Source organism: Cicer arietinum, chromosome 3, assembly GCF_000331145.2.
Source record: "Cicer arietinum cultivar CDC Frontier isolate Library 1 chromosome 3, Cicar.CDCFrontier_v2.0, whole genome shotgun sequence".
Taxonomy (NCBI): Eukaryota; Viridiplantae; Streptophyta; class Magnoliopsida; order Fabales; family Fabaceae; genus Cicer; species Cicer arietinum.
The window spans coordinates 73,304,099-73,315,986 of NC_021162.2; the positions used below are offsets into that span (position 1 = coordinate 73,304,099).

The window sequence follows — 11,888 nt, forward strand, 5'->3', positions numbered from 1 at the left end:
GAAAGAGTGGAACTACGTCGGAGATAGTTGTTGATTAGGTTGGAGAATATGCGAGATTGTGCTAGTGATTTTTTAACTGAGAATCGAGCGTAATCATAAACGTTGCCGTTTTGAGGAGGGAGAATGGATTTGCAATAGGTTGGGTCTGGCGTGGATTTGCATGCATTTCCCGGAGAGGTTGGAGTAATTGGGTTTGGACTATCTGAGAGTGCTATTGAAGCAAATAAGGGAAGGAGAATGAAAATTATTATTGAGAGGGAATGATTAATACATAGCTTGGAAGCCATATTGTATCTTTTTTTTTGGGAGGGTATATAATGATATGAAACAAGAATGGATTTGGAAACTCATGGGGATGTCACATTCAATTTATAGTGGAGAGGGGGCAAGTTTTTAACTAGAGAGATGTGAGAGTTTTTACCTATATATTTTACAGCTGCTAGACGTTGTTGACTAGTATAGAGATTTTGCATGTATAGTCAACCAATGTAAGCTTGTCTATACTATACATAGTATGGAATATATGCGACACTCTGGGAAAAATTGGAATATTGGATTTGTTTCCCACTAAGATTTCTAGATTTAATTTGATTTTTTTGTGATTAATGGAGTGGGTGGTGATTTAATTAACGACTGACTCTACCGAATCCTTTGTCCTGCCTGCCTATATTTCAACAAAGTTTAGATACTTTGTGATGTCGATATTTTTAAAGAGACAAATGTCAATGTTAAGGATAACCATAACGTGGTAGTATTCTACAATCTAACTACTTTAGTTTGTCAAATGAAATACAGAAGAGAGTTTGAATAAGATAATTCGACTCTGTTTTACTTTAATTAGAAATTTTGAGTTTCAACTTTAAAATGCTTTGAGTTAAAAAATTTGAGGGGTCAATTCCATATAATTTTGTGGTTTTATCGACTTATAAAAATAAATATATAATAAAAAACATAAAATAATAATTTTACTAAACTATTTTTATTAATATATTTTAATTATTATAAATAAAAAGTGTAAATTAATAAATAAAAAGCGACGAACAAATATTAATTAAATAATAGAATTGAAACAATAAATTATATTAAAGTAACAATTTTTTTAAAAATGAATCATTTTTAGAAATGTAGTAATTACTTGTATATGGTTATTAAGAAGTAATGTTTACCGGCGGGCACCAGGTTGATTATACGACTCAATGTATATGTAGTATAAGCAAAAGTTGGATAAAGATAAGGAGTATTAATACTCTACTTGTCTTTAGCATTAGCTTTAACGGTTAATTTACCGCATTCATAAAAAAAAAGGGAGAGCTAAGGTGATTGGTCGCAATGCGCGTTGAAATTTGGCAAATTAGAGTATGAAAGAAGGTTTAATTTTGTGTCTCCCTTTGACCTCTTAAACGCGCAAACTCATTAGTTTTCTATTTCTATAGAGCTGTTTGGTGGGTCCATCTTTGGCGGTGTCTGGCCCTATAGCTAACACACTGCTCAAATTCTTCAACTTTTATTCAATTTTTGCCAAATTTTTGCAAGCTGGGATCAATAAACATGCAATGAGTCAGACGAAGACTTAGAATGCAGTATTCTAATACTACCGATACCAATTTGTTTGAAAATGTAGACACCCCCTGCCCTATTACAACCTTTGAGTTTCGAATTACACAAGGGGGTATTTCCAAGGTTTGGCATTACCTCAAGTCAAAAGTCCTTACATTTATCATTCTGACATCAATCAAACTGTCTAAATTTAAATTTTAAATTGTAAAATAAAAATAAAAGCATATGTCTTTCTAGACTCATTTTCATAAGTTAGCTACTAACATATCTCTGATAGCAGATATTGTAGTAAATTTGATTTCGTATTTCCAATTAGTGTAGAAAGGTTCGAGAATGGATCAAGAAAACATGACACACTATCTCTTTAGAAAGAGTTGTGGTGTGATACCAATAAACACTCTGAAGTTGGAGTCAGCGTTTGAATAAATAAAGAATAGATGTTTGTAATAGAAAGTATATTTTTTTTTTACGTAAGAATAGTGATATTTGATATTTATAATGATGATTCTTGAGTTTGTTGAGAGTGTAACATTTAAACGATCACAAATATTGTGACGTGATCATCACTTCTTGTCTATTTCTTTTTGTTGGGATTAAAGTCGATTAATAAGAAAAATTCTAACAGGTGATTAAAATTATGGAATTATAGGTTTGTCATTGACATGTTAACCCAATCTGAAATAATTTCAAATAAATTGAAGTATACAATAGAGAAATATTAGTACTTTTTAACTATTCAGTTATAGATAGTATTATACAATAATAAATCTTGACTACTTCATACTCCATCCGAATATTTTTGGAATAAACACTAAAGTGTAGTGTACATTAACTCGTATTCAACCAAAAGGGATACATCATCCCCCCTTTGAAGACAAATTATAGGATTAGCACACCAATAAGTAAAACTATACCCTCTCTTAAAAAAAATCATCCCTATCCTTTAACATTATCCCCTTTTCCCTAAAAAAAAATACAGAGCAGAGAAGCCAGAGAGTAATGAACATGCACCCCAGTGTTGCTCTAAATTTAGAGCTATTGCAGATGTAACACAGTAAATAAGTTCAATGAAATTTTTTCTCTTCTTGAAAGATCAAGAATGGGTCAGTTCATTTTAGTAGGAATTACACAAGAGAGAATCAATGCTTTATTTAATCCTTGAATGATGTAGAATTACACAAGAGAGAATCATAAACTTTATAGAACTAAAAGAATTACTATACACTAGGTTGTATTGTAAGTCACTTTACTTATATCAATCCACTAAAGTAAGGAACTCCAGTTTGAGGCAACCAACTATCTCCATCCAAAAAATTAGAGACGGTAAAATTAGCAGCATCAGTAGCATTAATAATAACATGATAACCAACCCAATTAACTCTCATGCTTGTATCTGAACCAACTCCTGTATTATTATACTCTGCATAATACAAAGTGCTTAAAGCAAAATCTCCACTCCATTCACGCCAACCAGAAGGACTTATGAAACTATCCATAAAACACTGCAAATAGACTGTCCTTGAATATTCTTTCCATGGCCTACCAAGGTATGTGTTGACGGTGCCAATTACAGGAGCCAAATCATCGGAAGGTTTAATAGTTGCATTATGTATGGAAATTCCTGTGTTTTGATTTGGATCAGTTCGACCTTGAGCAGTAATAGCATTGAACTGTCCACTTGATGGAAGACGAGGATAAATGTTACAATTTTGGAAAACAACTAAAGCGTTTCCAAATATGAAATCAACTGTGCCATAAATATCACATTCGCGATAAAATTGTCTCATAGAATGTGTATATAAAGTGTCTTGATACCCTTCGAAGCTGCAGCTATAGAAGGTGGATAAATCAGCTCCGTTTCTTAATGCAACTGCTTGGTGTTTGCTTGCTCCAGCAGTGTTGCGGATTGTCATGTTCACTGCTATGAACCCTTCTGCCACTACAGCTGCAAGTAAAGTCAATTCATATACTTTAAAAGAGTTTTCTTTTTTTTAAAATGCCAGGTGATAACATAAAATCAAAAGTCTTACAAAAATAAATGATTAATTTATTAGTTACATATATAATATGGACAATACAAATTTGAACGAAAATCTCCAAACACACGTGATAACTTAATTTTGATATGCATGCTATAAGTAAGGAATAAATCTTGTGTACGTAAAGTGCTTACTAGTTAGCAATCAAACACTCAAGATAATAATAATTTTGTTTATAAAAATCAACTTGACTTTTGTTGCCTTTTTTAGTATTACTTTTAATTTATGTTGTGCTAGCTTTTGAATGGTTCTACTCTAAGCATGCTCATGCATATGTTGCTTATAATCAAGGACATCGATCAAATCAGCATAATATATATTAATTTGAGTATAAATTAATATATAACAAATAATATGATTTTGCTTACCAAATGTTGCCGAGTTAAATGTTGTAGAACCATCAACAACGTTATGATCACCCGTGATAATTGTTCGATTGATTCCATCTCCAACCATCATCAAATACTTCTTATTTTTTGGTATAGATACATATTCTTGATACACACCCTCGGTAACAAAAATAAGAAAGTAACCATTAATACTAGAAACCGTGTTATTTGGTGCAACTCTTATAGCATCAGTAATATTCGTAAAATTTCCACTTCCATCTTGACTAACAATTACAATATCACTTATAGTAACACTTTCATCAATTGTTTGAAGTAATTTTCTTCCATGTGCTCTAGCTGAATCATAAAGAGCTTTTACTCCTTTTGACATATTCAACGGTAAACGACCGTTGTGAAAATCCAAATGTCTTCCATTTCTTGGCCATGATGTTTGTTTTTTAATGTTAGGAACCCAACCCTTCAAAAATAAAGCAAGTGACACACTATGAAGCTTTGTATCATTCAAAAGTATTGATGAAAAATCATCAATCACTTTTTGATCCGAAGCTATGGTTATTAAACCATCTAAGCAAGTTTCTTGGTTTGTTAAAACGGCACTAAGCAATGTTTGAAATTCTTCACCTTGAGAAACGGAAAGAACATCGTTAGTATTATGCGTAGAGTGATTGGTGTTTGATAAATATTCGAAATTTTGTTGTGCAAGGAATTGACAATCTTTGAGAGCGGAAATTGTGGGTTGTGACAAAGATGATTTATTTTGAAGTTGTGAAAGTACTAAGTTTAAGAATTTTCGTGATTGTGATAAGGATTTTTTTATTGAGAAACGGCCATAATCAAATATGGTTCCATTTTCAATAGAAAACAAAGTTTTACAAAAAGGAGGATCTAAGGTGTCCTCGCAAATTTTTTGTGGTGGAACGTTGGAATTATCAGCTAGGGATGATAGTGGAAAAGATATCAAGATGGAAATGAAAAGAAAAATGAAGAGAGTAAGAATGGAAAAATTCTTGAAAGCCATAATATTGGATATTTTAAATAACAAAGGAATTTAATTAAGAGTGATTTGGTTTTGTATTTGTAGATAGAAGGATCGATGAGTGTTTTTATATAGGCGAGGACTAAGATTAGATCTTACGAAAATGCATGACTAGTGATAATAATCTAAGAATGAAGGAATTGCATGTTAAAAATGTCAACTTAAAAAAGGAATTGCATGTTCCATTTGCATACTACTTAATTTTGATGCCGTGGCAATGATCACAATAAATAGCCACCAACCAGCTATTATAAAATAGTTTAAGATTGATTGTGTTATAATTGTGCTTAAACCTTAGGGTGTGATCAATACATATCCATATCGAGTAGAACTCCTCAACACAAGTTCATATCTCATGATCAAGTTCATATCATTTGTCACTTTAACTAAGTTATAGATAAATCCAAATGGAAGACATTAACTTACAAGTGAATGATGTACATCCTTTAGGCAAAAATCATCTCTATGTCATTTATCTTTTTTGCCAAATTGGAACCTTAATTTTATATAAACTGCATATAGTTTTTTTTTCCTTGTTAAAAACTGTTGATGTATACGTGGCACGTTAGTAATTCCATTATATTAATTAATATTTATTTATGTAATATTTTATTTGTAATTATTTAATAAAATTATGAGTTTTTAAAAATTAATTAAAAATCCTAAAATTTTTATTTTCTTCCTCAACTTTGAATTATATTATCGATTGATGTAATTTATGTCAATTTGAGTAAATGATTATAACTTTTTATCCAAATAAAGAAAGGAAAAGAAAAACTTGTCTTAGGATGAAAAATCAATATTAAATGCATATACAAATAATTTAGTAATAGTGATACATAAAATGTTATTACATTACTGTTTTTTTTAATATATAAGAAAAGTGACAAAGAGACTTATAAATAGCGATGGAACTACTACCATACTCAATGCAAAATCGTTTTAATTAGAAGAAGAGCTATTTCAACAAATTTAATTGTTTTACTAACTACTATTAATAAATATTTCTTTTTGTAAAAAAGCTCATTAATTTCACTAACTACTAATATAGTGTGATGGAGGGAGTAGTAATTAGTCACACACTCTTGTATGATGGATCAAAATGAAGAGATGGTTTTTAACTTATTAAAATAAAGTCATTAATGTTCTATATAAGTACAATTTAGATCTGAAATGTAACAATATTTAATATGTTTGAGACATAAATTCAAAGAAATATAAATTCGAACTTAAAATGCACTTATAAACATATATGATACTTTTAGGCGTAAATTTAAATTCAAAATACTGTTGTTTTGTTATATTTAGTGTGAGTAAATTTTACTACTAACTTTAAAAAATAAAAAAAAAAATAATAAAATCGTTGTTTTGTGAATAACATGTTGTAGTAGATCTTATGACCCATATCTCTAAGAAGCAATCCACAGTTTGATCTATCTATCGCCGTCGGTGTCTCCCCTAATTGGAATTTATGTTCCTTACTTTTTTTTGGGACAACGCATGTTTTTCTTTTATCTTCTTTCGAGTATTTTGTTTTGCTACTCAACAAAAAAAAAAGTGTTTAGGTAGAATTTGTAGATTAACTATAATTTAAATAAAATTGTCAAATTGATCACATGGAATATTGCTTTAGTAAATCAGTGGTGGCATAAAAAAACAAACAGTACTTGCTTCAATTTTAAATTCCATTATTTACAGAATTATTAAAATGTCACTAACCATGTGTGATAAAGAACCACTAGTAATTTTTTTTAGGCAATGAACCACTAGTAATTAGAAAACACTTGTTGCTTCTATATGCCAATAATTTTTTACATAGTAAACTCCAACTCACAATTGCATGCATTATGTATTTGACCAAATCCTTGTGACAGCTTTTGGCTTCATGAAAGTCATTTGAATTTTAGTTAGTCTTCTAGCTAAGTTTAACAATAGTTGCAACTATACATAGAGTAATACAGTTTGGAAGTTCTGCAAGGAAGTTTATTTAGAAATATGTAACTATATTAAGGAATTCATGCCTGCAACACCATCTTTTCTTAGAAGCTTCATTTGGGTCAAATTTTTTGCTTCCCTGTGATGATAATTACCTAATTAAATATAGATTTGATATAGCTGCAATATTAATACAGTTGTTGCGGTTATTTAATTATCACCACTAAAAATTAGTTAATAATGTTCCTGTAAAAAAATTAGATAATACAATTAATTGTTTTTTATGCATTAACAATTTAATTGTTACTCCCTAACAAAATATCCACTTTTGACTCAGAAAAAAAAAATTATCCAACAACTAGCTTGCAGTCGAGCATTGAAGTGTCTGTCTGTCAGTTTTTAATAATTTTTTATAATCTTTTAAAGATAAAAATAATATCAGTTATTTAATTTTATATGAATCTTTTTCTAAAAAAAAAAGTAGTTACTTAATTGATAGAGAACGATAAAACTGAAAGGTAAAATTTGAAAGAAAAAAAAAAGTTACACCAAAACTTAATATTCTTTTATATAAAGATATTCAATTGTTGAATTAAATATAAGATGATAAAATTCTAAATAAAAAGTTTAAATGAATGGTAAAATTGGAAAGGAAAAAATCACATTAAAATATGATATTCCCTTTATATATAGTCTAGATAATTAACATATATAAGAGTAAAGTGAGCTAATTAACTCAATTATATTTTGTACAACAGTAAATTCTAATTTGATTCATTACAACAAATAAAATGACAAGACAATATAATGATCAGTAAAAAAAACTGGCTTGTAGCACGCATTAACAATGCAGAAGAGAAAGAAAAAAATTCAACTAATAGACCGTAGCTAGAGGCCCTTGGGCCGGGCACTGATCACTCTCAGATGAACTTGTAGCAAATTTTACTCCATACTCTACTATTATATTCCTACTTTTACATTTTAATAGTATTTTATTTACTGTTATTTAAAAAAAAAAGTTAAAATCACTATTTTAAAAAAAAAATTAAAAATTGAAAAACTTTTGAAATAAATTTAGATTATCTTTAAGTTTTTTAATACACAAATGTATTTCGAAAAATATAAAATTTAATTTTTTTAGAAAAAAAAAAGTATTTTGAAGAACTTAAACTCTAAAATATTTTAAAATATATGTGTTCTGAACATTTTAATTTTAAATTTTTCAGATAACATGAGCATTTTTTATAAGAAAAAATAATAATTGACAATCTGAAAAAAAAAAATTCAAACCAAAATAATTGAAAAATATTGTGTAATGGCAATTTATTTTATGTTTTCTAGTACAAAAAATAGTTCTGAAATTTTTTTTAAAAAATCAAAATAAATTTGTGTTTTGGAGAACTAAAATTAAATTTTTTAGTACATTTTTTTCTTTTGTTAAAAAAATGATAAAATAGATAATTTGTATAAAATGTGAGTAAGAGTACAATCGTGGGATATAAAATAAAAAAATTTCAACTTGTATTGATCTTTTTGTTGCAAAAAAAGTTATATTGGTCTTTTGATTTTCTTTGTTCAATATTATCTTTTGATCTACACATGTTTTGCATCCTCCATTTTTAGTTAGTTCATCTCATACAACATAAGGGTGTAAAAAATGCGATGTCACCTTTTGTAGGAAAAGAAGAAACATTCGTTCCGTTTGGTTCAAATTTGTAATAAGTGGTTTTCATTTTATATTTTTAAAAATGAATTTTATGATAAATTGTTTTAAATTTATTTTTTGACAATAAAAATAGTAATTTTAACATTCAAAAAGTTAAATATTACTTATTAGATTTTTTAACATGAAAAAAATTAATTGTTTTTTTTAAAAAGTATATTTTAAAAATAATTTTTATGAAGAGATCCTCAAAATAGTTTTTTATTTTTATTATTTTTTGAAATTTCATTTTTCAAATAAATATTTTAAGATCAAAATTTTAAATCAATTTTTCATTTGAAATTTTATTTTAAAAGTATTATACTAAAAAATAAAATACTATAATTTTTTTTTTTTAAATCTTAAACAACCGACTCAATTTACTAATTGATTTAAAAAAATTCTATTGACATACCTACGATCATGTAACTAAATCTAATAATAGAATTTGTGATAACATATTTACCACCAGTAATTGTTAGTTGCACTGGTTGATTTTACTGAAAGCGGGGCACGGGCCACGACATCCCCTGTATTTTTTAAATTATTTTTTTATATAGATTATATAAATTATTAAAATATTTTTTCCTCTCCACATATATATCTTTCTTATATATGCTCTCTTGCAATCTCTATATACAGATAAATCATCTAATATCGAAGGATAAACTAACTAATAACGAATAAACAAATTCTAACACTTTAATTAGCAACTCAACTACTACATATTAACAAATTTTTACATGTTAATAATTGATATATGATATAGTGGAATACTATTTTTTAATAGTGAATTTTTTTAATCAATTTATGTATTTTTTTAGAAGTAACACGATGTTTAAAGATAAGAAAATTGATGCATTTTTCAAGAAAAAAATATTTGACAAAGAAGAAAATCGTAAAATAGAAATATTTTATTTGATTAAATTGTGTGAAATTTTAAAAACTGTGTGATTGAAAATTGTTAAATTTGTAAGAATTGAAATTCTAACTTTTTCAACTTATCGACTATATTGTATGAACTATGTGAAACTCTAACAAAAATTATATAACTTTTAAGAATTTCAATTATAATATTTTAGTTAATACTTCTCGTTCCCCGACTTTCCGATATATTGTCCAAGATCCACTACTGATTAGTTGATAGTTTATTCCGTTAGTTAATCAGACAAATGTCAAAATTGTTGGAATTAAGTGCAAAACAAGTTAAAGTGTATCATGAATAAAAAGATCCTTGATGAAGAATTAATGATCGTGTGATAGAAAATAAAAATTCAATTCTTCTCTTATGTATACTTACTGATATAGTGCAATCAAAGTGTGTGTTTCTGTTTTCTCTCAAAGTTTATTCATTTGTTCTAGCATTAATAACCATAGCAAAACATTAAAAATAGCTGTGGCTAAATATTTACGACCGCGTGATTAAGCACGCAATCATGGACGGTGGTGATTTACTTACACTTTTTCCTCCTTTTAGCCACACTTTGAACCGTGGCCAAATGCGCTTTTTTAGAGGGTAAAAGTGAAATTTGAACCAAAATTAAAGAGCGTGATGATGACAAAAGACACTAGGATAAGCTTGGAGTATTTGATATTCAAATATTAAATAACACATATACATGAGAAATCCAAGATAGTGGAGAGAATTAGAAGGAAAGACAAAAAGGACACAATGATGGGAGAGGGTTGATGATTAGAGTAGATGAAAGTGACACCAGAGGAAGATTTGTGTGGTCTTCTCACAATCCACTTCCACTACACAAACCTTTATCTGGCTATTCTTATTATTAAAATTAATAGTATAAATAAAAGTTTAGTTTTTGAGGGAGAAAAAAATAAACTTTATTGATTCGATTTATTATAATAAAACTTCATTGATTTATTAAGTTTTCAAAATCTGAGTCCATTTATACTAATAACTCCACACATTTTGATGCAAATTATTACTTTTTTTTATTTTATCCAATTAAATTTGAGTTCTAGAAAACTTTTATTAAAAAAATTTCAAAACACTTATATTTTATAAAAGTTGAATTTTATTTATCAAAAATTTTTTTTATTATTTTTTTTATTTTTTAAAACACAAATATTTTAAAAAAATTATATATTATATTTATACCTTTAAATTCACTCTTGACAAATCTCAACTAGGTTAATTAATTTAAGGAAGGTTACAATTGTATTTTACTAAATATATTGATTTAACTTTGTAGAAATTGTTGGCATATAATTGGAATATAATTGTTGGCATGCATATTGCCTAGGAGGGTGTTCCTTTCCTGGCCCAACACGGACATTGAAAGAAACAGTTATAGTATAGTGGGGAACAAATTTAAAAGTTATAGCATTAGGCATCGTACTGAAACTTATATGCATGACTCTTGCATGCGCTGGTCCAATTGGAACTGGTCACAACCATTATGCACATACCTTGTCCACTCGTATTCACTCCTCTGCAACTCACTATCTGTACATGTTATTAATCATACCTACCGACAAGGATTTAGCCATAATCACTCTCACTTTCTTTCTACCATTTTTAGGTCTCTTTTTTAAACTATTTAACTTTGACAACGACGATTAAATAAGAATAATATTTTTAGAAACGCAATAATTAAAAATAATAGAACGAGTAGTAGAAAAGAACAGTTATCATTATTATCGGCACCTATAAAGTGATGAACAACCAATATGTTAGGTTCGTAAAAAAGAATCTTAGGTAGTGATTTATGAATCTGGATTTTCTAATTAAAATAAATAATATAAATTTAAAAATTAAAAGATATTATTTTAATAAATTTATGATTTATTATGATGTATTTATAATATTATATACTTTTAATTTATTAATTAATGATTAATATCAATAACTTTAGTACTATCAAATTAAATTATTAATAGTTGATTGATATAGCATCTATGATTCTATGAACGAGTTTGATAATATTCTATATTTAATATAATTAAATTTTTAAATTTTATCTTTTGAGTTTATTTTAAAATCACATTTTTTATCATAATTTTAATTATTAAAACATTATATTTAATTATTGAAATCAAAATTAAATAAAAAATATATTAAAACTTTTAATTTGATCAATTTTAATAGATATTATAATATGATTTATATAGACAAGTTAAAAAAAATTAGTAATTAAAATATTTATAAAATTAATCTACACTGTTTTTGACAGTAGCTTAGAACTTTTCCAATAAGTTTATTCTTTAAAGTGGATTGACCTCTTTAAAAAAGTTATATACCAATTTTA

General features: G+C 27.3%; 2 protein-coding genes across 2 annotated transcripts in view; both read right to left on the reverse strand.

The window, feature by feature from the left end:
- LOC101489717 (probable pectinesterase/pectinesterase inhibitor 7) overlaps nt 1–345 on the reverse strand; it is a 3,063-nt gene extending 2,718 nt beyond the window's left edge. The window contains exon 1 of the mRNA XM_073365797.1: nt 10–345. Coding sequence (XP_073221898.1) covers nt 10–287 — 278 coding nt within the window. The 5' untranslated portion in view covers nt 288–345. The remainder of the gene's footprint in view (nt 1–9) is intronic.
- Nucleotides 346–2,350: 2,005 nt separating this feature from the next.
- On the reverse strand, nt 2,351–5,075 carry LOC101490034 (probable pectinesterase/pectinesterase inhibitor 41). The gene is made up of 2 exons (XM_004494330.4): nt 3,965–5,075; nt 2,351–3,502 (listed from the first exon to the last, which is right to left on the reverse strand). The coding sequence occupies exons 1-2, from the start codon at nt 4,962–4,964 to the stop codon at nt 2,808–2,810; spliced, it is 1,695 nt and encodes a 564-aa protein (XP_004494387.1). The 5' UTR covers nt 4,965–5,075; the 3' UTR covers nt 2,351–2,807.
- Between the last annotated feature and the right edge of the window lie 6,813 nt (nt 5,076–11,888).